At 62.6% G+C, this 21798-nt stretch overlaps 5 protein-coding genes across 5 annotated transcripts; all 5 read left to right on the top strand.

Moving 5' to 3' along the window:
• The first annotated feature begins 2647 nt into the window (after positions 1-2647).
• On the top strand, positions 2648-4663 carry LOC134428990 (protein CD300H-like). Its single transcript, XM_063176091.1, has 4 exons — positions 2648-2678; positions 3465-3791; positions 3996-4086; positions 4288-4663. Exons 1-4 carry the CDS (start codon positions 2648-2650, stop codon positions 4661-4663), a joined length of 825 nt encoding a protein of 274 aa, XP_063032161.1.
• A 237-nt stretch (positions 4664-4900) lies between these two features.
• LOC134428989 (CMRF35-like molecule 2) lies at positions 4901-6599 on the top strand. The gene is made up of 4 exons (XM_063176090.1): positions 4901-5050; positions 5155-5446; positions 5709-6053; positions 6397-6599. The coding sequence occupies exons 1-4, from the start codon at positions 4901-4903 to the stop codon at positions 6597-6599; spliced, it is 990 nt and encodes a 329-aa protein (XP_063032160.1).
• Positions 6600-10898: 4299 nt separating this feature from the next.
• On the top strand, positions 10899-11924 carry LOC134428865 (CMRF-35-like molecule 4). The gene is made up of 3 exons (XM_063175883.1): positions 10899-10938; positions 11037-11381; positions 11722-11924. The coding sequence occupies exons 1-3, from the start codon at positions 10899-10901 to the stop codon at positions 11922-11924; spliced, it is 588 nt and encodes a 195-aa protein (XP_063031953.1).
• A 1874-nt stretch (positions 11925-13798) lies between these two features.
• LOC134428864 (CMRF35-like molecule 6) lies at positions 13799-14831 on the top strand. The gene is made up of 3 exons (XM_063175882.1): positions 13799-13838; positions 13937-14281; positions 14629-14831. Exons 1-3 carry the CDS (start codon positions 13799-13801, stop codon positions 14829-14831), a joined length of 588 nt encoding a protein of 195 aa, XP_063031952.1.
• Positions 14832-16694: 1863 nt separating this feature from the next.
• LOC134428750 (CMRF35-like molecule 1) lies at positions 16695-21067 on the top strand. Its single transcript, XM_063175677.1, has 7 exons — positions 16695-16751; positions 16850-17194; positions 17952-18087; positions 19042-19145; positions 19654-19727; positions 20306-20434; positions 20714-21067. The coding sequence occupies exons 1-7, from the start codon at positions 16712-16714 to the stop codon at positions 20846-20848; spliced, it is 963 nt and encodes a 320-aa protein (XP_063031747.1). The 5' UTR covers positions 16695-16711; the 3' UTR covers positions 20849-21067.
• The last annotated feature ends 731 nt before the right edge of the window (positions 21068-21798 follow it).

Below are 21798 nucleotides of genomic sequence, written 5' to 3'. Positions count from 1 at the left end.
TGCCCACAGTGCATCTCAATGGGGCAGGCAGGGCTGCAGGTGCCAGCTCACCCCATCCCCTGTGCCCACAGCACATCTTGATGGGGCTGCAGGGGCTGCACACTGCAGGTGCCAGCTCTCCTCAGCCCTGTGCCCACAGTGCATCTCAATGGGGCAGGCAGGGCTGCAGGTGCCAGCTCACCCCATCCCCTGTGCCCACAGCACATCTTGATGGGGCTGCAGGGGCTGCACACTGCAGGTGCCAGCTCTCCTCAGCCCCTGTGCTGTGCCCACAGCGCATCTCAATGGGGCAGGCAGGGCTGCAGGGCTGCAGGTGCCAGCTCATCCCACCCCCTGTGCCCACAGTGCATCTCGATGGGGCTGCAGGGGCTGCAGATGCCAGCTCACCCCAGCCCTGTGCCCACAGTGCCCGGCGATGGCGCTGCCAGGGCTCTGGCACACTTTGCTCGTGCTGCAGCCTCCGAGCCACACCAAGGTTCTCGCTGCGGCCCCGCGTCAGCGCACAGCAAACAGCAAAGGGATGTGCGCCTGTCAGGGGGCGTTAGCGGGCTCCTGAGCAGCATTCCTGCAATGCTCCTTCTCTCGCACAGCAGCCTTGCCTTGTGCTTCCCGGGCCTCTCTCTGCCTAAGGAGAGAGGTCTTGGCTGGCAGGATCCTGCCGCAGCCCCCCAGAGATGCTGGTTCAGAGCAGAGTGCCGTGCCCTGCCCTGTTCATCCATTCCCCCGCGCCTCTGGAGCACCTCAGCACCCGTGCCATGGCTGGAGGGCGTCAGGGGGGCTCTGCAGGGCTCTCCCCACTTTGGACAGAGTGATTCCTCACCACACTCTGTTGTACAGATTCGTCCCTGAACTGCTCTACTCCCTTTCTGGTTTCCCCTTCCAACTGACACTGACTTTAGCTGGGCAGATCCTCCTGTGACAGATTTCTGTGTCAGCACTCTGGGGTTCCTCATTCCCGCCCGCTGTCATCCTGACCTTCCGCTCCTGGAGGAGGTTCACACGCTGCTGTTTGTTTGGGGCTGAGGCTCTGAGCTGGAGCCATCCCCTTTGCAAACCCCTCATTGACAGAGTCCCACTCAGCCAGGACCCCTTCACACAGCAGGTGAGAGGAGAAGTGTCAGAACAAAACCCCATGTGGGAGTCGCAGTGCTGATGTTGGGCTGCTGTAAATGACTGCTGTGTCCTCAGGGCATGGAAGGAGATCTTCCACTGCCGCAGTCAGGAGCTCTCTGGGGTATGACACAGTCCTGGGGACTGCCATGATGGGCAGAAAGTGGCCTCACTCTGTTCTGGGGGTCCCAGCCCCTGCACTGGACTGGGCAGCTGCTCATCCTGCCCAGGACCCAAACCTGGAAAATAGGGAAATGACACGTCCCATCTGATGGTGATGTGATAGTAATGACACAGCACGGATGTGGCCTGAGAAATTCCCCAGCAACTCAACCAAAGTGGCTCTTGGAAGAAGTGCTTCGTCTGCTTTCAAGTAACTGAGCTGCCCCCAAATCCTCATGCAGCAAATACCTTGGTAGGACCTTCCCTGTCCCATTCCATCCAGAGTCTCCACCTCCGAGCCACTTCTCCCAGTCCTCCTCTCACTCCAAGGGAAGGGTGGGAAGGATGCTCTGTGATTTTCCAGGAGTGGCAGGGATGCATCCCCAAGGAAGATGAGGTGGCTGGAGTGGGAAGTGCTTCAGCACAAAGCAGATTTGCCATCTCCAGGCGCTTTTTGAATTCAGATCTTGGTGTTGCTTGCAGTGTTTTGGCTCACAACCAGCCAGCTGGGAAGGAAGGAGTTAATTGGTGCCCCAAAGGGACACCCAGAGCTTCCTCTTGCCATGGCAAGGCATTGAGAGGGAAGGAGATTCTGAGGTTTGTGCTTTCTGCTCTTTCCAAAGGGCATATTGGCAGAAAGCCAGGGAAGTAGCTTTGCTTTGTGTATTTGGGTTTCTGAAACTTTCAATTTAATTCTGGAGAAAAACAGCGTTGTCACTCAAAATCCCACAGCTGTGCCAAAAAAAAAAAGGTGATTTGGGGAGGAAAAGAAGACTCTTTTGGCTAAGAAAACAAAAAAAAAAAAAAAAAAACCAGCCCAGCTCAAGCTGGCAGCCCACTGCAGAGCCAGAGAGCAGCAGTGCAGGGGGTTGGATGGCTGCCCATCCTCCCAGTCCATCAGAGCTGGGGGAGAAACCCAGCATCCCCACCAGCCCATCAGCAGGGCTTGACCTGCACTCTGCCCCAGCCCCTGCATCCTGCTCTGCCCAGGCCCTCTCAAAACTCCCCAAAATCCTGTGGGCTCTGTGCAGGGAAAGGGTTTTTGGTCCCTGCTGGGATGGGCATCACCATGGAGGAACCTGCTGCATTTTGGCATTTTCCTGGGAACTCAGTGACTATTTCAGAGAAAAAGCAGAGTCTCTGTCATGGAACACCCCAGGGTGAGTCATGAGTGGTGGGTAAAGGGGAGGAAGTGGCTGTCTTGAAAAGAAGACATCCAGGGTCTGTGGGTAATCACTGCCCAAAGAAGTGGCAGGAGAGCACAGCTTGGAAAACTGTTAGGACATCCATGTGTGAGTGGGCCTGGCTTCATCCTGAAGGGTTTTTTGTGAAAAACCACCGGGAAAATTCCACCTCAGGAGCAAGAAGCTGGAAAATGAGGATTTTCTTGGTTTGGACCCTTTTCCTCATGAGAGCCACAAGCACAGGTCAGTAAATCTGTGTCAGGGGTTCTGGCAGAGCTGTGGAGAGGCTGGGGCTGAGGCAGACCAGGAGGCTCACTGTGCTCATGGCAAAAGACTGGCTGATCCCAAAGCTTTCCTCTGGTAGTTGCAGGGTGTGATCTCTGAGATTTTCTTGTTCCCTACCATGTGAACCCTGGGAATAAGGCTTTTCATTCTCTCACTAACACACACCCTTGATGGGGGCTTGTCGCAGACATTTCTCCACAGAAATCCTTTCTTTCGGATTTCTGCGTCTTCTGGAGGCCAGAGGCTTCAGAAGACAAGGTAAACAATTATTATCAGCTGCTGGGGAATGCAACAGGGACACCTTGATTGGCTCATTTCCTATGTTTATAATTAAGGGCCAATCACCAGTGCAAGCTAGGGGACTGAGTCCTTGGCCACAACTTTGTTATAGATTCTTTCTATCTTTTCTTAGCCTGGCCTAGCTGCTCTGCAAACCTTTCTCTATATTCTATTAGTATAGTAATAATGTATTATATATAATATCTTAATAAATCAAGCCTTCTGATCAAGATACAAGATTCACCGTCTCTCTCTCACCAGCTGCGCCCACTCAGGGGCGGTAATAGGGGCTGTTTTATTAATGACTGGTGACATCTCAGCTCAGCACTGCTCACAGTGGGTGCACAGGCACAGCCTCCCTCGGGCTGCAGCCCCGGGGCTCAGACCCTCCACGGCTCCCAGGCATTGCCATAGTGGGTTTACATCTCCTCTCTCTGTCCCCTGCAGGTGGCTGGGCAGTGACAGGCCCCAGGCAGGTGACAGTAGAGCAGGGCAGCTCACTGGCCCTGTCCTGCAGCTACAATCCACGCTACAAGCTCAGCTTCAAGTACTGGAGCCGCAAAAGCTCCCTCGTGACCTCCGTGATCCAAACCGACGGCTCAGAGGTGACGGTGACACGGGACAGGGTGTCCATCAGGGACAACCACACAGCCAATTCATTCACGGTGACCCTGAGCCGTGTCACAGCCGGGGATGCAGGCCGGTACTCCTGCGGGGTGAAGAGAGTGGGGACCAGCCGAGGGCACAGCACCGAGGTGAGGGTGTCTGCAGGTAAAACAGGGCTGGAAGCAAAGCTGCCATGAAACTCCCCCCTTGCTCCTCCTCCTCCTCTGCAGCGCTCAGGGCACTGCCCGGATACCTCCATACCCACCCCCTGCACCTGCATTGCTGAAGTCTCAGGGACAGAGGCTCCTGTGCACGGTGCTGGGCAGAGGGTGTGGGGGATCTCCTTTGTTCTGACTCTGTTTTCTCTAGCAGCTGCTTCAAACACAACTGAGAAGAGCAACCTGAGCCCATTGACCACCGATCCTCTGTGTCCCAGGGGCTGTGGGGAGCCTCCAGTGCTGTGAGTCAGGGTTTGGGATCCCCAAAAAAGCATCCCCTGGGCAAAACGTTCCTTTCCCATGCATGTATCATCCAGCTTTGAGTTCCCAAGGAGCATCCTGGGGACAAGCAGGGCAGCTGGCAGGCACCCGAGTGCCCCAGTCCCCATCCTCATTCCCCAGAGCCTAATAAAGCTCTAGCAAACCCCCTTTTTCCTACACAGGTCCCAGCCCAGTGTCATCCACTTGCTGCTTCTGCTCAGCATCAAGGTGCCCGTGGCACTGGCTGTGATTGGAGGGGCAGCGTGGGTGAGGGGCCGGGGCGGGAGCCGAGAGCAGGAGATGCCGCAGCTCTCGGGGGCATCCAGCAGCACCAGCACACGGGGCTGCGCCCCCGGCCCGAGCCCCTCCGAGCCCCAGCGACGCCCTCCTGCCCCCCCGGCCCCCGCCCTGCCGGGGCCGCGCCTCCCCTCGCGGCCGCCCCGTGCCGGGAGCTGCTCGGCTCCGGGCACTGCTGGCCCTGGGGAGCCTCGGCCCCTCCTGGCAGCCCCTGCGCTGCGCAGGGAAGGGTTTGGGCTGCAGGGAGTGGCTGGCTGGTGAGCTGCAGCTGCAAACCGAAGACAATTTTGCAATAAAGGCTGGGTATCCTGCAGGGCCGTGTCTACCTGTCTGCTTGTCTGTCTGTCTGCTTGTCTTTCTGTCTGCTCCTTCCTTCAGCTGCCAGCACTACCCGGGATGCCCATGGCAGCCACAGCTGATGCACACAGCTGTGTGGGGACATGCTGCATTGTGCCTGGGGGAGGGACATGGGGTGACAGGGGCCGTGCAGGCTCCACCATGGCCCAGCTGAGCTTCCTCACGGGGAGAGGCGCCCTCAGCCCCAGCAGCCTCAGCCCTGCCACCTCTGCCTGCTGGCGCCTTGCTCGTTTTCACCCCACGGCAACAATGACCACCACGTCGGGGCCCGGGACCACACTGCGGGAGGAGGTTCCACCCCGACCGTGACAGGAACACGGGGCCCGTCTGGAACCCGCTCCATCCATCCTTCCCCCGCATCTGCAGCCCCGACGCTCTCTCCGGACGCTCCTCAGGGGACCCGCGGCTCTTTCCGCTCCTTCCCAGCGCTGGCCGGGCTGCAGCTGCTGGCGCTGCTGGCCATGATTGCGGCCGTGCTCTGGGTCAGCGTGCGGGGCCGCTGGAGCCGTGCAGGGACCCCACGGCCCGGCCGGCGCCGCTCGAGCCCCGAGAGCCCCGGTGCCGACGGCGCGGGCAGGGGGAGGCCGCACCGGGCCCCGCCGGGCCCTCCCCGCTTCCCCCGCCCGCTCCAACAAACGCTCCCGCGGCCCCGACCCTCGCATCCCCGGCGGCCCCGCCGCCCCGCAGGCCCGGTTCCCCTTCCCCGCCCCAACGGGGCGATGGCGCCGCAGGGGCGGCCCCGGGGGCGGGCCGAGCTCCGCCGGGAGCAGCCGGGAGCGGCAGGGGCCGAGCCCCGGGACCCGCAGCGGCCATGCAGCTCCTGCCTCTGCTCGCCTGGGCGCTGCTGCCAGGTAAGGCCGCGCCCGAGCCCCGCCTGCCGGGCCCGCGCCGTCGGGCGGGAGGTGCCGCTGCGGCGGCTGCACTGCCGCGGCTCCGTGTGTCTCCACAGGCTGCGGGGCACTGACCGGGCCCGGAACCGTGCGGGGGTTCCTGGGCGGTTCCCTGTCGGTCACCTGCACGTACCGGCCGGGCTGGGAGGAGTTGCCGAAATTCTGGTGCATACCAAGTAGACTTATTGGTGTTACCTGTGAAAAGGACCTCGTCATCACCTCGGAGTCGCAGCCCGAGGTGCTGCAGGGCCGCTTCTCCATCCGGGACAACCGCAAACACCGGGCATTCACGGTGACCGTGGATGGTCTGTCCAAGGAGGACGCGGGCACCTTCCGCTGTGGGGTGCGAACGGAAATGGTTTTGCGTGATGTGAGTGCTGGTGTGAAGGTGATCGTGCTCCCAGGTCAGTCCCTGCACGTATCTCCCACGGAAACGGCGACAACCGGTTTGGGGCGCTGGGGCCAGAACAAGGGTGGAGGTGTCACTCCGAGAGGGGAAGATGGAGAGGGAGGCGGTGCCCATGTGGCACTCCCTGCATCCCTCCCTCCTTCCCATCTGCCCCCCCCGCCCCTCCAGCCAGACATAGCACACAAACCTGTGGTTCATAGTGCATGTGGAAGGTCTGGCCGAGGAGGACAAGGGCACCTTCAGGTGCGGGGGATGAACGGGAATGGAGCTGCTTGATGAGATTGCCGCTGTGTAGGGGATCGCGTTCGTGTGTCAGACTCTGCACGTTCCCCCCACAGCAGCAGTGACCCCCACGTCGCGGGACTGGGCACAGACTGCGGGAGGAGGTTTCACCCCGAGCGTGACAGGAACACGGGGCCCGGACGCCCCGCAGGGGACCCGCGGCTCTTTCCGCTATTTCCCAGCGCTGGCCGGGCTGCAGCTGCTGGCGCTGCTGGCCATGATTGCGGCCGTGCTCTGGGTCAGCGTGCGGGGCCGCTGAAGCCCCGCAGGGACCCCACGGCCCGGCCGGCGCCGCTCGAGCCCCGGACTGGCAGCGGCCGCGGCACCGGGGCCCCGCCGGGCCCGCCCCGCTTCCCCCGCCCGCTTCAATCAAGCCTTCCTGACCCCGCTCCTATCCCTGCCTCGGCTGCTCGGCGGCCCCGCTGCCCCGCAGTCCCGGTTCCCCTTCTCCGCCCCAACGGGGCGATGGCGCCGCAGGGGCGGCCCCGGGGGCGGCCGAGCTCCGCCGAGAGCAGCCGGGAGCGGCACCGGCCGAGCCCGGGCCGGGTCCCTCTCCATCGCCTGCTCGGACCCGCCGGGCCGGGAAAAAAAGGCGAAACCGTGGAGAAGGCGGCAACGCTTTCTGTTGTAGCGCTGACACCATCGACAGTGCGGGCTCCGTGCCCGAGGTGCAGAAGGGCCGGTTCTCCATCCGGGACAACCGCGAACACCGTGGCGTTCACGGTGACCGTGGAGCGTCTGTCCCAAGAGGACACTTGCACCTTCGTCTGGGGGTGTGAACGGGAATGTCCTCGTTTGGGCATGTCCTCGTTTGACGGCAGCGCTGCTGTGAGGATGGTCGCGGTGCCAGCTCAGCCCTTGTGCAGCCCGGGTCCAGCCCGGGTGTGTCCTGCACCGAGGGCCGGCAGCGCTGGCTGCAGTGGGGCAGCGCGGGTGAGGAGCCGGGGCGGGAGCCGAGAGCAGGAGATGCCGCAGCTCTCGGGGGCATCCAGCAGCACCAGCACACGGGGCTGCCCCCCCGGCCCGAACCCCTCCGAGCCCCAGCGACGCCCTCCTGCCCCCCCGGCCCCCGCCCTGCCGGGGCCGCGCCTCCCCTCACGGCCGCCCCGTGCCGGGAGCTGCTCGGCTCCGGGCACTGCTGGCCCTGGGGAGCCTCGGCCCCTCCTGGCAGCCCCTGCGCTGCGCAGGGAAGGGTTTGGGCTGCAGGGAGTGGCTGGCTGGTGAGCTGCAGCTGCAAACCGAAGACAATTTTGCAATAAAGGCTGGGTATCCTGCAGGGCCGTGTCTGCTTCTGTCAGTCTGTCTGTGTGTCTGCTCATTCCTTCAGCTGCCAGCACTGCCCGGGATGCCCATGGCAGCCAAAGCTGATGCACACACCTGTGTGGGGACATGCTGCATTGTGCCTGGGGGAGGGACATGGGGTGACAGGGGCCGTGCAGGCTCCACCATGGCCCAGCTGAGCTTCCTCACGGGGAGAGGAGCCCTCAGCCCCAGCAGCCTCAGCCCTGCCACCTCTGCCCGGTGCACCAAATGTCCATCTCCAGCTTAGCAATAGCCAGGCAAGGCTGTCCTTCCACAACTCTGCCTCCACTCAGCAGCTGCAGGGATTGGGGACACAGGGGGAGGCCTGGAGGGACCTGATCAGGGCATGGGGCTCCTGAGGCACAGAGGGGCTGTGCTGGCAGGAGAAGTGGGTGCTCCTGTCCAGCTGCACTGTGATAAGGCCCTGGGGTTACCCATTTCATTGCCCTGGGAAGGACAGGGTGGCCCTGCAGGAACACTGCCCAGCCTGGGGGACTGTCTGGCCTTCAGGTGGTCCCTGTGCTGTGCTGAGCTACTGTGAGAGTCTGTCCAAAATATCTTTCATTTTTGCCTCACAATTGTCATGAAGACCACCGAAAAGTTAAAATCTGTTGATGTAGTGGGGAGGGAAAGTCATATGCCTGTTAGCTCTGTGTGTTCACAGGTGTTGTTTGCAGAACATGCCATGCTGAACTCGAAGGGGGCATGCTGCCCTTTCTGAACAATGGATCTGGACTTTCATCCTACCTCCTGGCCTGGCTGGTGTGAGCTCTGGGGTGGTTCCACCCCTCCAAGAGAAGACCCCTCTTGCCTGCCTTCAACCACCATGACAGACAAACAGAGATGTGAGCCTCTTCATCAAGGAACCAAGACAAGAAATCCCCATGCAAGAAGACCCCCTCGCACCTTATTCCAGAGACTGGGACTGAACACCCCCCCACCTGTCAGGAGTTTAGTTCAGGCATGGCTTAAAGAAAAAGGCCATGAGGCCATGCAATTGAGAGAAAAGTAAAAGGTAGTTGTGAAGCAGTTCCCAGCCTGACTTCTATAAACAATTAGACTCTCTCAGGCATCATTGTATAAACAATAAAGTTCTCAGGCAGTCTTCCCATAACAAGTATAACACTCTCTCTGGGAAAAGATGGCACCCTGAGAACAGATGTGGAAGTTTTGGGAACCGTTCATATCACAGTGAGAACACTGGTTCTTTTTTGTGTAAACAATCAACGGTGTAGTAAAACAAAAGGTGTGGTTAGAGTTTTCTCTGTTAGCCTATCATGAACCTGGATTTTGGAATATGCATGAAGTTCATTAACACTATTATTTAAGCTGACTGATCGATCAATAAACCGAGTCCGATGCATCACAGGATGGTCGTTCTCCCCTCACTTCAATACCCACCCAGCTCGGGGGAGGTGTGCACGAAGGGGGGAAAGTCTGCCCAGAATAAACGCACCTGCGAGCATTGGGCCATGAAAACAACGACTCTGTGTACTGCCCCTTTTTTCTGTTCTTTCCCCTCCTAGGAGACCTTTGTTTCGGCTCCCCTTCCGCCCAACGAAAGAGAGTATAATTAGGGGTGCAATTCAGCCGTGCCTTTGAGATCTCCCTGGATGTGCCCCAGTGAGCTTCGACGGCTGGACCCCGAAGGACGAAAGCAGCGCCATATCTTGGTAGCTATACCCGCCCCGTCCTGCTTTCCTCCCACTTCCCTTATCTTATCCTTTTCTTCCCCAGATCTCCTCACCAACGCATATCAGTTGTGGTTACTTCAATAAAACTGCAATTTGTTGATTTGTAACTGCAAATCCCCTGTGCCTTGCTGGATATTCTTGCACCAAAAGTCATCGTGTCACCCATCCACTAGGACGGACCGCGACGGCGACCTCTGCCCCTGGGTGCCCTGCCTGGCCAGAGGGGCTGGGCAGTGTGGCTCTGAGAGGCAGGCTGTATCCCGACATGGGGGCCAGGCTGGAGGAAGAAAGCAGAGACCCCGGGGCATGGCACAGGGGACAGTGCACAGCAAGCAATCTCAGTGACCAGCAGAAGCTGAAACTCTAGGAAATAGAAACGCCATGGTCTTGCTGGATCTCCACAGCAGCGGAGGCGGTACCAGAGGCCAAAGAGGAAGCAAAGCCCCAGGGACACAATGAATAGTTGAAGCAGGGCTGCCCGGACGTGTCCATGTGGCTGCTGCTGGCGCTGGCCTCGGCGCTGCTGCCGGGCCGGGCTGAGCGCCCGCCGGGGCTGGAGCCCCACGCTGCGCCCAGCAGGGGAAGCGGGAGGTGTCCGGGCAGCGGCAGCGCTGCCGTGGGTCTGCACAGGCTCCGGGGCAGCGACAGGGCCGGCACCGTGCGGGGACTCCTGAGGGAAACCCTGCCGGTCCCTGCACGCCCCAGCCTGGCCGGGAGACGGTGCCGAAATTGCGGAGCAAAGCGAGCACACGGACCTGCTGTTCCCTGTGCCACGGGCACCGGCAGCACCGCGAAAGTGCAGCCCGAGGTGCGGCAGGGCGGCTTCTCCATCCCGAACAGCGCCGGGCATTCCGGGGCACTGCGGAGCTCTGGCCAAGGAGGATGCGGGCTCGCTCCGCTGGGGGATGCCAAAGGGATTTATCCCTTTCCACGAGAGCGCTGATGTGGAGGTTTTCATAACCCCAGTGGGTCCTTGCACGTTTTCCCCCGACGGCAACAGTGACCCCCATGTATGGGGCCCGGGATCACACTGCGGGAGGAGGTTCCACCCCGACCGTGACAGGAACACGGGGCCCGTCTGGAACCCGCTCCATCCATCCTTCCCCCGCGTCTGCAGCCCCGACGCTCTCTCCGGATGCCCCGCATGGGACCCGCGGCTTTTTCCGCTCCTTCCCAGCGCTGGCCGGGCTGCAGCTGCTGGCGCTGCTGGCCATGATTGCGGCCGTGCTCTGGGTCAGCGTGCGGGGCCGCTGGAGCCGTGCAGGGACCCCACGGCCCGGCCGGCGCCGCTCGAGCCCCGAGAGCCCCGGTGCCGACGGCGCGGGCAGGGGGAGGCCGCACCGGGCCCCGCCGGGCCCTCCCCGCTTCCCCCGCCCGCTCCAACAAACGCTCCCGCGGCCCCGACCCTCGCATCCCCGGCGGCCCCGCCGCCCCGCAGTCCCGGTTCCCCTTCCCCGCCCCAACGGGGCGATGGCGCCGCAGGGGCGGCCCCGGGGGCGGGCCGAGCTCCGCCGAGAGCAGCCGGGAGCGGCAGGGGCCGAGCCCCGGGACCCGCAGCGGCCATGCAGCTCCTGCCTCTGCTCGCCTGGGCGCTGCTGCCAGGTAAGGCCGCGCCCGAGCCCCGCCTGCCGGGCCCGCGCCGTCGGGCGGGAGGTGCCGCTGCGGCGGCTGCACTGCCGCGGCTCCGTGTGTCTCCACAGGCTGCGGGGCACTGACCGGGCCCGGAACCGTGCGGGGGCTCCTGGGGGATTCCCTGTCGGTCACCTGCACCTACCAGCCGGGCTGGGAGGAGTACCCGAAGTTCTGGTGCACGCCAGGTATAGGGATAGTTTATACCTGTGCTGAGGACATCGTCATCACCTCGGAGTCGCAGCCCGAGGTGGTGCGGGGTCGGTTCTCCATCCGGGACAACCGCACACATCGGGCATTCACGGTGACCGTGGATGGTCTGTCCATGGAGGACGCGGGCACCTTCCGCTGTGGGGTGCGAAGGGGAACATTTTTGCGGGATGATAGCGCTGATGTGAAGGTGATCGTGCTCCCAGGTCAGTCCCTGCACGTATCCCCCACGGCAACAGCGACAACCGGTTTGTGGCACTGGGGCCAGACCAAGGGTGGAGGTGCCACTCCGAGAGGGGAAGACGGAGAGGGAGGCGGTGCCCATCTGGCACTCCCTGCATCCCTCCCTCCTTCCCATGTGCCACCCCGCCCCTCCAGCCGGACCAAGCACACACCGCTGGCTCACAGTGACAGTGGAGGGTCTGGCCGAGGAGGACAAGGGCACCTTCAGGTGCGGGGTGTGAATGGGAATGGAGCTGCTTGATGAGATTGCTGCTGTGAAGGCGATCGCGTTCTTGTGTCAGACTCTGCACGTTCCCCCCACAGCAGCAGTGACCCCCACGTCGCGGGACTGGGCACAGACTGCGGGAGGAGGTTTCACCCCGAGCGTGACAGGAACACGGGGCCCGGACGCCCCGCAGGGGACCCGCGGCTCTTTCCGCTATTTCCCAGCGCTGGCCGGGCTGCAGCTGCTGGCGCTGCTGGCCATGATTGCGGCCGTGCTCTGGGTCAGCGTGCGGGGCCGCTGAAGCCCCGCAGGGACCCCACGGCCCGGCCGGCGCCGCTCGACCCCCGGACTGGCAGCGACAGCGGCACCGGGGCCCCGCCGGGCCCGCCCCGCTTCCCCCGCCCGCTTCAATCAAGCCTTCCTGACCCCGCTCCTATCCCTGCCTCGGCTGCTCGGCGGCCCCGCTGCCCCGCAGTCCCGGTTCCCCTTCTCCGCCCCAACGGGGCCATGGCGCCGCAGGGGCGGCCCCGGGGGCGGCCGAGCTCCGCCGAGAGCAGCCGGGAGCGGCACCGGCCGAGCCCGGGCCGGGTCCCTTCTCCATCGCCTGCTCGGACCCGCCGGGCCGGGAAAAAAAGGCGAAACCGTGGAGAAGGCGGCAACGCTTTCTGTTGTACCGCTGACACCATCGACAGTGCGGGATCGGAGCCCGAGGTGCAGAAGGGCCGGTTCTCCATCCGAGACAACCGCGAACACCGTGGCGTTCACGGTGACCGTGGAGCGTCTGTCCCAAGAGGACACTTGCACCTTCGTCTGGGGGTGTGAACGGGAATGTCCTCGTTTGGGAATGTCCTCGTTTGGGAATGTCCTCGTTTGACGGCAGCGCTGCTGTGAGGATGGTCGCGGTGCCAGCTCAGCCCTTGTGCCGCCCGGGTCCAGCCCGGGTGTGTCCTGCACCGAGGGCCGGCAGCGCTGGCTGCAGTGGGGCAGCGCGGCTGAGGAGCCGGGGCGGGAGCCGAGAGCAGGAGATGCCGCAGCTCTCGGGGGCATCCAGCAGCACCAGCACACGGGGCTGCCCCCCCGGCCCGAGCCCCTCCGAGCCCCAGCGACGCCCTCGTGCCCCCCCGGCCCCCGCCCTGCCGGGGCCGCGCCTCCCCTCACGGCCGCCCCGTGCCGGGAGCTGCTCGGCTCCGGGCACTGCTGGCCCTGGGGAGCCTCGGCCCCTCCTGGCAGCCCCTGCGCTGCGCAGGGAAGGGTTTGGGCTGCAGGGAGTGGCTGGCTGGTGAGCTGCAGCTGCAAACCGAAGACAATTTTGCACTAAAGGCTGGGTATCCTGCAGGGCCGTGTCTACCTGTCTGTCTGTCTGTCTGTGTGTCTGCTCGTTCCTTCAGCTACCAGCACTACCCGGGATGCCCATGGCAGACACAGCTGATGCACACACCTGTGTGGGGACATGCTGCACTGTGCCTGGGGGAGGGACATGGGGTGACAGGGGCCGTGCAGGCTCCACCATGGCCCAGCTGAGCTTCCTCATGGGGAGAGGAGCCCTCAGCCCCAGCAGCCTCAGCCCTGCCACCTCTGCCTGCTGTGTCCTAGCACGTTTTCGCCCCACGGCAACAGTAACACCAATGTTGGAGGCCTGGAAACACACTGCGGGAGGAGGTTCCACCCTGAGCGCGACAGGAACACGGGGCCCGTCTGGGGCTCCATCCATCCTTCCCCCGCGTCTGCAGCCCCGACGCTCTCTCCGGACGCTCCTCAGGGGACCCGCGGCTCTTTCCGCTCCTTCCCAGCGCTGGCCGGGCTGCAGCTGCTGGCGCTGCTGGCCATGAGCGCGGCCGTGCTCTGGGTCAGCGTGCGGGGCCGCTGGAGCCGTGCAGGGACCCCACGGCCCGGCCGGCGCCGCTCGAGCCCCGAGAGCCCCGGTGCCGACGGCGCGGGCAGGGGGAGGCCGCACCGGGCCCCGCCGGGCCCTCCCCGCTTCCCCCGCCGACTCCAACAAACGCTGCCGCGGCCCCGACCCTCGCATCCCCGGCGGCCCCGCCGCCCCGCAGGCCCGGTTCCCCTTTCCCGCCCCAACGGGGCGATGGCGCCGCAGGGGCGGCCCCGGGGGCGGGCCGAGCTCCGCCGGGAGCAGCCGGGAGCGGCAGGGGCCGAGCCCCGGGACCCGCAGCGGCCATGCAGCTCCTGCCTCTGCTCGCCTGGGCGCTGCTGCCAGGTAAGGCCGCGCCCGAGCCCCGCCTGCCGGGCCCGCGCCGTCGGGCGGGAGGTGCCGCTGCGGCGGCTGCACTGCCGCGGCTCCGTGTGTCTCCACAGGCTGCGGGGCACTGACCGCGCCCGAAACCGTGCGGGGCTCCCTGGGCGGTTCCCTGTCCGTCACCTGCACGTATCGGCTGGGCTTGGAGAAGTTGCCGAAGTTCTGGTGCATACCAAGTACAGCGATTGTTTATGCCTGTGCTGAGGACATCGTCATCACCTCGGAATCGCAGCCCGAGGTGGTGCGGGGCCGCTTCTCCATCCGGGACAACCGCGCACAGCGGGCATTCACGGTGACCGTGGATTATCTGTCCGAGAAGGACGCGGGCATCTTCCGCTGTGGGGTGCGAACGGGAATACTTTTGCGTGATGACAGTGCTGATGTGAAGGTGATCGTGCTCCCAGGTCAGTCCCTGCACGTATCCCCCACGGCAACGGCGACAACGGGTTTGGGGTGGGGCGCTGGGGCCAGACCAAGGGTGGAGGTGCCACTGCGAGAGGGGAAGATGGAGAGGGAGGCGGTGCCCATCTGGCTCTCGTTGCATCCCTCCCTCCTTCCCATCCGCCCCCCCGCCCCTCCAGCCGGACCAGGCGCACACACCGCTGGCTCACAGTGACAGTGGAGGGTCTGGGCGAGGAGGAGAAGGGAGCCTTCGGGTGCGGGGTGTGAATGGGAATGGAGCTGCTTGATGAGATTGCTGCTGCGAAGGGGATCGCGTTCGTGTGTCAGACTCTGCACGTTCCCCCCACAGCAGCAGTGACCCCCACGTCGCGGGACTGGGCACAGACTGCGGGAGGAGGTTTCACGCCGAGCGTGACAGGAACACGGGGCCCGGACGCACCGCAGGGGACCCGCGGCACTTTCCTCTATTTCCCAGCGCTGGCCGGGCTGCAGCTGCTGGCGCTGCTGGCCATGATTGCGGCCGTGCTCTGGGTCAGCGTGCGGGGCCGCTGAAGCCCCGCAGGGACCCCACGGCCCGGCCGGCGCCGCTCGACCCCCGGACTGGCAGCGGCCGCGGCTCCGGGGCCCCGCCGGGCCCGCCCCGCTTCCCCCGCCCGCTTCAATAAAGCCTTCCTGACCCCGCTCCTATCCCTGCCTCGGCTGCCCGACGGCCCCGCTGCCCCGCAGTCCCGGTTTCCCTTCTCCGCCCCAACGGGGCGATGGCGCCGCAGGGGCGGCCCCGGGGGCGGCCGAGCTCCGCCGAGAGCAGCCGGGAGCGGCGCCGGCCGAGCCCGGGCCGGGTCCCTCTCCATCGCCTGCTCGGACCCGCCGGGCCGGGAAAAAAAGGCGAAACCGTGGAGAAGGCGGCAACGCTTTCTGTTGTACCGCTGACACCATCGACAGTGCGGGATCGGAGCCCGAGGTGCAGAAGGGCCGGTTCTCCATCCGGGACAACCGCGAACACCGTGGCGTTCACGGTGACCGTGGAGCGTCTGTCCCAGGAGGACACTTGCACCTTCGTCTGGGGGCTTCTGAACGGGAATGTCCTCGTTTGGGAATGTCCTCGTTTGGGAATGTCCTCGTTTGACGGCAGTGCTGCTGTGAGGATGGTCGCGGTGCCAGCTCAGCCCTTGTGCAGCCCGGGTCCAGCCCGGGTGTGTCCTGCACCGAGGGCCGGCAGCGCTGGCTGCAGTGGGGCAGCGCGGGTGAGGAGCCGGGGCGGGAGCCGGGAGCAGGAGATGCCGCAGCTCTCGGGGGCATCCAGCAGCACCAGCACACGGGGCTGCCCCCCCGGCCCGAGCCCCTCCGAGCCCCAGCAACGCCCTCCTGCCCCCCCGGCCCCCGCCCTGCCGGGGCCGCGCCTCCCCTCACGGCCGCCCCGTGCCGGGAGCTGCTCGGCTCCGGGCACTGCTGGCCCTGGGGAGCCTCGGCCCCTCCTGGCAGCCCCTGCGCTGCGCAGGGAAGGGTTTGGGCTGCAGGGAGTGGCTGGCTGGTGAGCTGCAGCTGAAACCGAAGACAATTTTGCACTAAAGGCTGGGTATCCTGCAGGGCCGTGTCTACCTGTCTGTCTGTCTGTCTGTGTGTCTGCTCGTTCCTTCAGCTACCAGCACTACCCGGGATGCCCATGGCAGACACAGCTGATGCACACACCTGTGTGGGGACATGCTGCACTGTGCCTGGGGGAGGGACATGGGGTGACAGGGGCCGTGCAGGCTCCACCATGGCCCAGCTGAGCTTCCTCAAGGGGAGAGGAGCCCTCAGCCCCAGCAGCCTCAGCCCTGCCACCTCTGCCTGCTGGGTCCTTGCACGTTTTCGCCCCACGGCAACAGTAACACCAATGTTGGAGGCCTGGAAACACACTGCGGGAGGAGGTTCCACCCTGAGCGCGACAGGAACACGGGGCCCGTCTGGGGCTCCATCCATCCTTCCCCCGCGTCTGCAGCCCCGACGCTCTCTCCGGACGCTCCTCAGGGGACCCGCGGCTCTTTCCGCTCCTTCCCAGCGCTGGCCGGGCTGCAGCTGCTGGCGCTGCTGGCCATGAGCGCGGCCGTGCTCTGGGTCAGCGTGCGGGGCCGCTGGAGCCGTGCAGGGACCCCACGGCCCGGCCGGCGCCGCTCGAGCCCCGAGACCGAGAGCCCCGGTGCCGACGGCGCGGGCAGGGGGAGGCCGCACCGGGCCCCGCCGGGCCCTCCCCGCTTCCCCCGCCCGCTCCAACAAACGCTCCCGCGGCCCCGACCCTCGCATCCCCGGCGGCCCCGCCGCCCCGCAGTCCCGGTTCCCCTTCCCCGCCCCAACGGGGCGATGGCGCCGCAGGGGCGGCCCCGGGGGCGGGCCGAGCTCCGCCGAGAGCAGCCGGGAGCGGCAGGGGCCGAGCCCCGGGACCCGCAGCGGCCATGCAGCTCCTGCCTCTGCTCGCCTGGGCGCTGCTGCCAGGTAAGGCCGCGCCCGAGCCCCGCCTGCCGGGCCCGCGCCGTCGGGCGGGAGGTGCCGCTGCGGCGGCTGCACTGCCGCGGCTCCGTGTGTCTCCACAGGCTGCGGGGCACTGACGGGCTCCGGCACCGTGAGGGGGTTCATGGGCGGTTCCCTGTCGGTCACCTGCACGTACCGGCCGGGCTTGGAGAAGTTCCCGAAGTTCTGGTGCATACCAAGTGCATGGACGGTTTATACCTGTGCTGAGGACATCGTCATCACCTCGGAGTCGCAGCCCGAGGTCGTGCGGGGCCGGTTCTCCATCCGGGACAACCGCGCACACCGGGCATTCACGGTGACCGTGGGTGATCTGTCCATGGAGGACGCGGGCACCTTCCTCTGTGGGGTGCGAAGGGGAATACTTTTGCGTGATGATAGCGCTGCTGTGAAGGTGATCGTGCTCCCAGGTCAGTTCTCATGGGCTGCAGGGCCCCCAGATGTATCATGGATGTGTCCTCCTCCAGGTGCTTGGAGCAGGGGCTGCAGTGTGGGCAGCCTGGAGCTGATGGGTGCCATGCAGGTGGGGCAGCCCCAGGGTGTGACACCAGAGTGCTGTAGGTGCCACCATCACTCATTCCCTCTTCTTTGTTCTATCCAGACCCCCTTCTTTGCCCCCCCCCGGTTCAGCCATCTCCATTACTGAGGTGTACTGAGCTCTCTGTGACCACTTTTCTTCCTCATTTGCTCTTGCTGGCCTTTTCTGTGCCGTCCTTGCCTTCCTGTATAACGCTGGGTGTTCCTCATTGCATTGTGCTGCTCCGTTTGCCACCTGGGACCTGCAGCACCTCTGGACACCAGGCCCTGGGCTTGGGAAACATCCTTCTCCATTGCCTTGCCAGGGATCAGCCTGCACAGCAGGACAATGTATACGTGCTGTGACAATATATATGTGCTAGTACTAAACTGGGCATGGGGTGCCCAGACCCCTTTCTGCAGGCTCAATCTGTTTTGTGCATGTTTTGGGGTGGACTGAGATGGTGAAAAGCTTCATGGGCAGAGGAAGGGTCTTACAGCACTCTGACCTGGAGATGTGCCCCCTGGATGTGGCAGAGGGGACCCAGCTTCTCCTCCTGTGACAGCACGTATGGCACTTCTGACTCACTGCAAAACCCACAGCATGTTTCTCCACAGAGATCAACCATGCCTCTCCTCTTTTTGTTACAGCTTCTTCCATCCCCCCATCATCGACCTACGTGACCACCACGTCCTCTGATCTCATTCTGTCTGTACCAGGCCACACACAGACAATTTGCCAGGAGGAAATTTTGCAATCAACATCAAACCCCTCCACCCCTGAACCGTGAGTAGCAGCTCCTGCCTACAGCAGCCACTTTCCTCCATGAGCTCTCCGGTGCAGCTGGAGCCCTGCAAACGTAGGATACTTCACACCTCCCTTAAGGATCCAGACCTCCTGGTTTTGCCTTCAGAGACCACTCCACATGGGAAAATTCTTCTGTGTGAGGGTGGTGAGGTCCTGGCACAGGTTGTCCAGAGACATTGTGGATGCCCCATCCCTGTTCAGGGCCAGGCTGGATGGGGCTCAGAGCAGCCTGGCCTAGTGGAAGGTGTCCCTTCCAGTGACAGAGGGTTGGAACTGGATCATCTTTAAGGCCCCCTCTGACCCAAATAATTCTCTAATTCTATGACAGTAATTGTAGTGCCTCTAGTCACATGGGAGAAGTGGTTTCTGCCTGCAATACCGACCCCATTTCCTTCCCCAAAACTCAGTGAGACTGTTCGTGGGAAGCCAAGCGCTGCCCAGTGTCCTGTTCTTTGTAGTTACACACAGCCTGGTAGAGATAGTTGAAAAAGCATGAAACCAGTGGGTTAGATCTTCCCCTCTTCTCTCCTGCCTGTGGGAGGTGATGTCAGCAGCAGACAAAGCTGAGGCTCTCCACCAGCACACTCAAGGGTGTGCCGGCTCACCAACTTCCTGCTTGCCCATTACAAACAAAGTTAACAGAGTGGAGTTAAACCTGAGCAAATGCAGGAACCCATCCTTAAATCCCTGAGGACACAGTGGCTCTCAGACCCAAGCATCCTTTTGCTTCTGCAGTTTTTGGTTTGCTCTGCTCCATGCCCAGCTGGCAGCCTGACCCTCCCGTGCCTGCTGTGATGGGCAGGCCCTGCCACTCTACTGCCACAGCCCCTTTCTGTGTCCCCCACAGCTGCTTCCCGCAACCCTGCTCCGTGCTGGTTCATCCTGAGAAGCATGACAACATAAATTGTCTTCTTGATTCTTTTTTTCTTGCAGCTTGAGCGTGGTTGAGCACATCCTCACTCCAGCCATCATTGTGGTCCTTTTTTTGCTTGCAGTGGCTGCTGGTGTTCTAGTAATACTCTCCAGAAAGAAGAAGGGTGAGTGAAATTATCAGTGCCACTCACATCCTGTTTCTGTAACAGAGCCTGCTCTGCTTCCTTTATTTTTCCCCTCTGTTTCTTTTTCCTCCCCCATTGCCTTCCTGATCCATCCAGTTCCTCAGTGCATCGTTGAGACCTCCACCAGGAGGTTTCCTTCCCTCAAGGGAGCAGTGGGTCCATGCCATGGGTGCTGTCCCATGGGTGTTGTCCCCTGGGAGCAGGGGATGACAGCCCTTGGGGTGGGTGCTGCTGGGCACAGAATCTGCTTGACTTTCTCTGGGCACCATCACTTGCATGGGCTAGGCTTGATTCAAAGTTTAAGGCCAGTGTGAGGGCTGGGGAGGGACAGGAGAGGACATTGCCAGCTGGCAGGTGGGGTCTGGCTTTATTTGAAGAGGGGTTCCAATTTAGATGGCTCATGGAGTGTCGGGTTCCTGTCCTGCTTTATGGCAATATTTGCATTTTCTCAACATGTTTCTTTTCCTCTGTTTGCACTCATGTCCAGCCACATCCATGCTTCGTCCAGCCCTTTCTGGAGCAGCCATAGAGATGGACAGGACTTGCAGCATGTCACCTACAGTAAGGAAAACCTCATGAGTTGTTGGGATTCTGTGCCCCAAGTTCCCATGAAGAGGGGAAACCTTGCACCCCGAGCTGCCAGAGCTGCTGCCTTCAGCCAGGTTCATGGCACTGGAGGCTGGGAGGGATCCTTTGGGCTCTGCTTGCCAACAGAAAGACACAACCAGGGACTTTCTGAGACCATCACAGAGTATTCCTGGGAAAGGAAATTTAGGATTGATCTGAGAGGTTTCTCTCCAAGCCTCTCCAAGCATGGGAGTTACTTCTCTGGGGCAAACAGCCTTGGGAACCTGCAGCAAATCACACCTGAAGTGCTGCAGGGTAGCTGATCCTTGCTTACTGCTTGGAAAGTATTTTCTGATATTTTGCTGCCAGCTCTTGAAGAGGGGCTGGTGTCACAAGAATTCCCCTGGGGAATGTTGAGCCAGCCCTTGCTTCAATTTTCATTTCCACCCAGTGCCCCTGCAGCCGTCTCAGCACCCAGCACTCAGGACAGGCAGCAGGGTGGGAGGTGTTCCCACCCCTGTGGATGCAGGCAGGGAGTGGCAGCAGGGTGAGAGCTCATCCTTCTCCAGCAGGGAACAGAAGCCTTGAACTATGCAGATCTTACCCACGGCCCGGCTGAGAGCCCGTACAGCAATGCTGAGGATTTGCACCGCCTGGAAAGGCTCCCAGTGGAGTACACAGAGGTCAGGCAGAGTGCTCAGGTAGGAGAATGCCAGGCACTGCCCAGCTGGAGGCGGTGGGAGGAAAGCTGGAGTGGGTGGGTGGCAGAATGAGCAGCAGGATGGGCTGGGTGGGGAGGGAGGGGATTGCAAAGGGAAATGCCAAACCGGGGTCCAAGTGACCCTGGCTAATGTGGGCTCTCTCTCTGGTCCCTGGGCTGCTCCTGGGTGCTTAAAACATCACAGAGAGGTTCCAGCAGACACGGTTTGCCTGGAGCAGCCCCTCGGAGGATGTCTTTGTCTATCTCCCTTCTTTCCCAGCTTTCAGAAGAGGAAAAAGAGGCGTTATATGCCAGAGTGCAGAAGCCCAAGCCGCAGCAGGAGCAGATCTACGCCAACATGCCATCAGCTCCACGGCCCAGTGAAGAGCCCTACGGCACAGTGTGGGGTAGATGAGCAAGCACCCAGCCCCATGGGCTGCTCCTGCTGCTGGCAGCACCTGTGAGACTTGCACAGAGGACATGGGGTTGATGTTCTGCTCAGGTAGGAGCCAGCTCGATAGCAGAGCTGCTGCTCTCCGAGGTTTGGATGTTTCTTTGAGGCAACACCAGAGAGGATGAGGTTGTGTGAGGCACAGAGAGGGTTGAAGATAAAGTCACGCCTTTGCAAATGCAATCTGGAGTCCTCATCCGTACAGCAGTGGGAATAAAGCTCTCCCCCTTGCAGTGGGGCAGGCCAGGCCAGAGACCCACCAGGCAGGGTGGGAGAGGTGGGCAGGGGAGGTGGGGCCGGGCTGGTGGGTGAGCTGCTCCCTCTGTCACCACTTGCTCCTTTGGCTGTGTTGCTCATGGGGGCTGAGGCTCCCAAACCCACTGCTCACCTCTGACATTTTTCATGCTGATGCCAGCTGGCAGCTCCTGGGAACCAGGACGGTGGGAAATGTTATATCCAGGCGCATTTGGTGGGGTGCTCATGTGGAGGGTGAGGTGTAGCAGGCTCTTGGTGCAGAAATGACATCTCCCCCACCCCCTGGTGCCACAGGCCCCCAGGTAATTTGCTCCTGCTCCTTCTCTCCCAGCACCCCTGAGGACCCCCAGCCTGGTAGCACACAGATGGGCTGTAACCATCACCTTGCCTTTCTCTGCTTTGCTGATAACCTCTTCTCTGGCACCCACTAAATACTTTCTGTGTGTGAATTGTTGCTGCTTTATCAGTGACACCAAGAATCTGATAGCGTTGGCCTGTGGTGTGTGGCTGTGTTTGTACAGCAGGTTCCCACCTGCTAAAGGCTTTGCTGCAGAGTGTCACCCTGAAAGCAGGGAACCTGGTGCCCAGCAGTGTGAGAACTCAGATCTTTAAGGACAAGGGCTCCTCCAGCACAAACCCACCAGCAGCTGCTGCAGCAT

This window comes from Melospiza melodia, chromosome 24 (assembly GCF_035770615.1).
Source record: "Melospiza melodia melodia isolate bMelMel2 chromosome 24, bMelMel2.pri, whole genome shotgun sequence".
Classification (NCBI taxonomy): domain Eukaryota; kingdom Metazoa; phylum Chordata; class Aves; order Passeriformes; family Passerellidae; genus Melospiza; species Melospiza melodia.
This window is presented reverse-complemented; position numbering and strand designations above follow the sequence as displayed.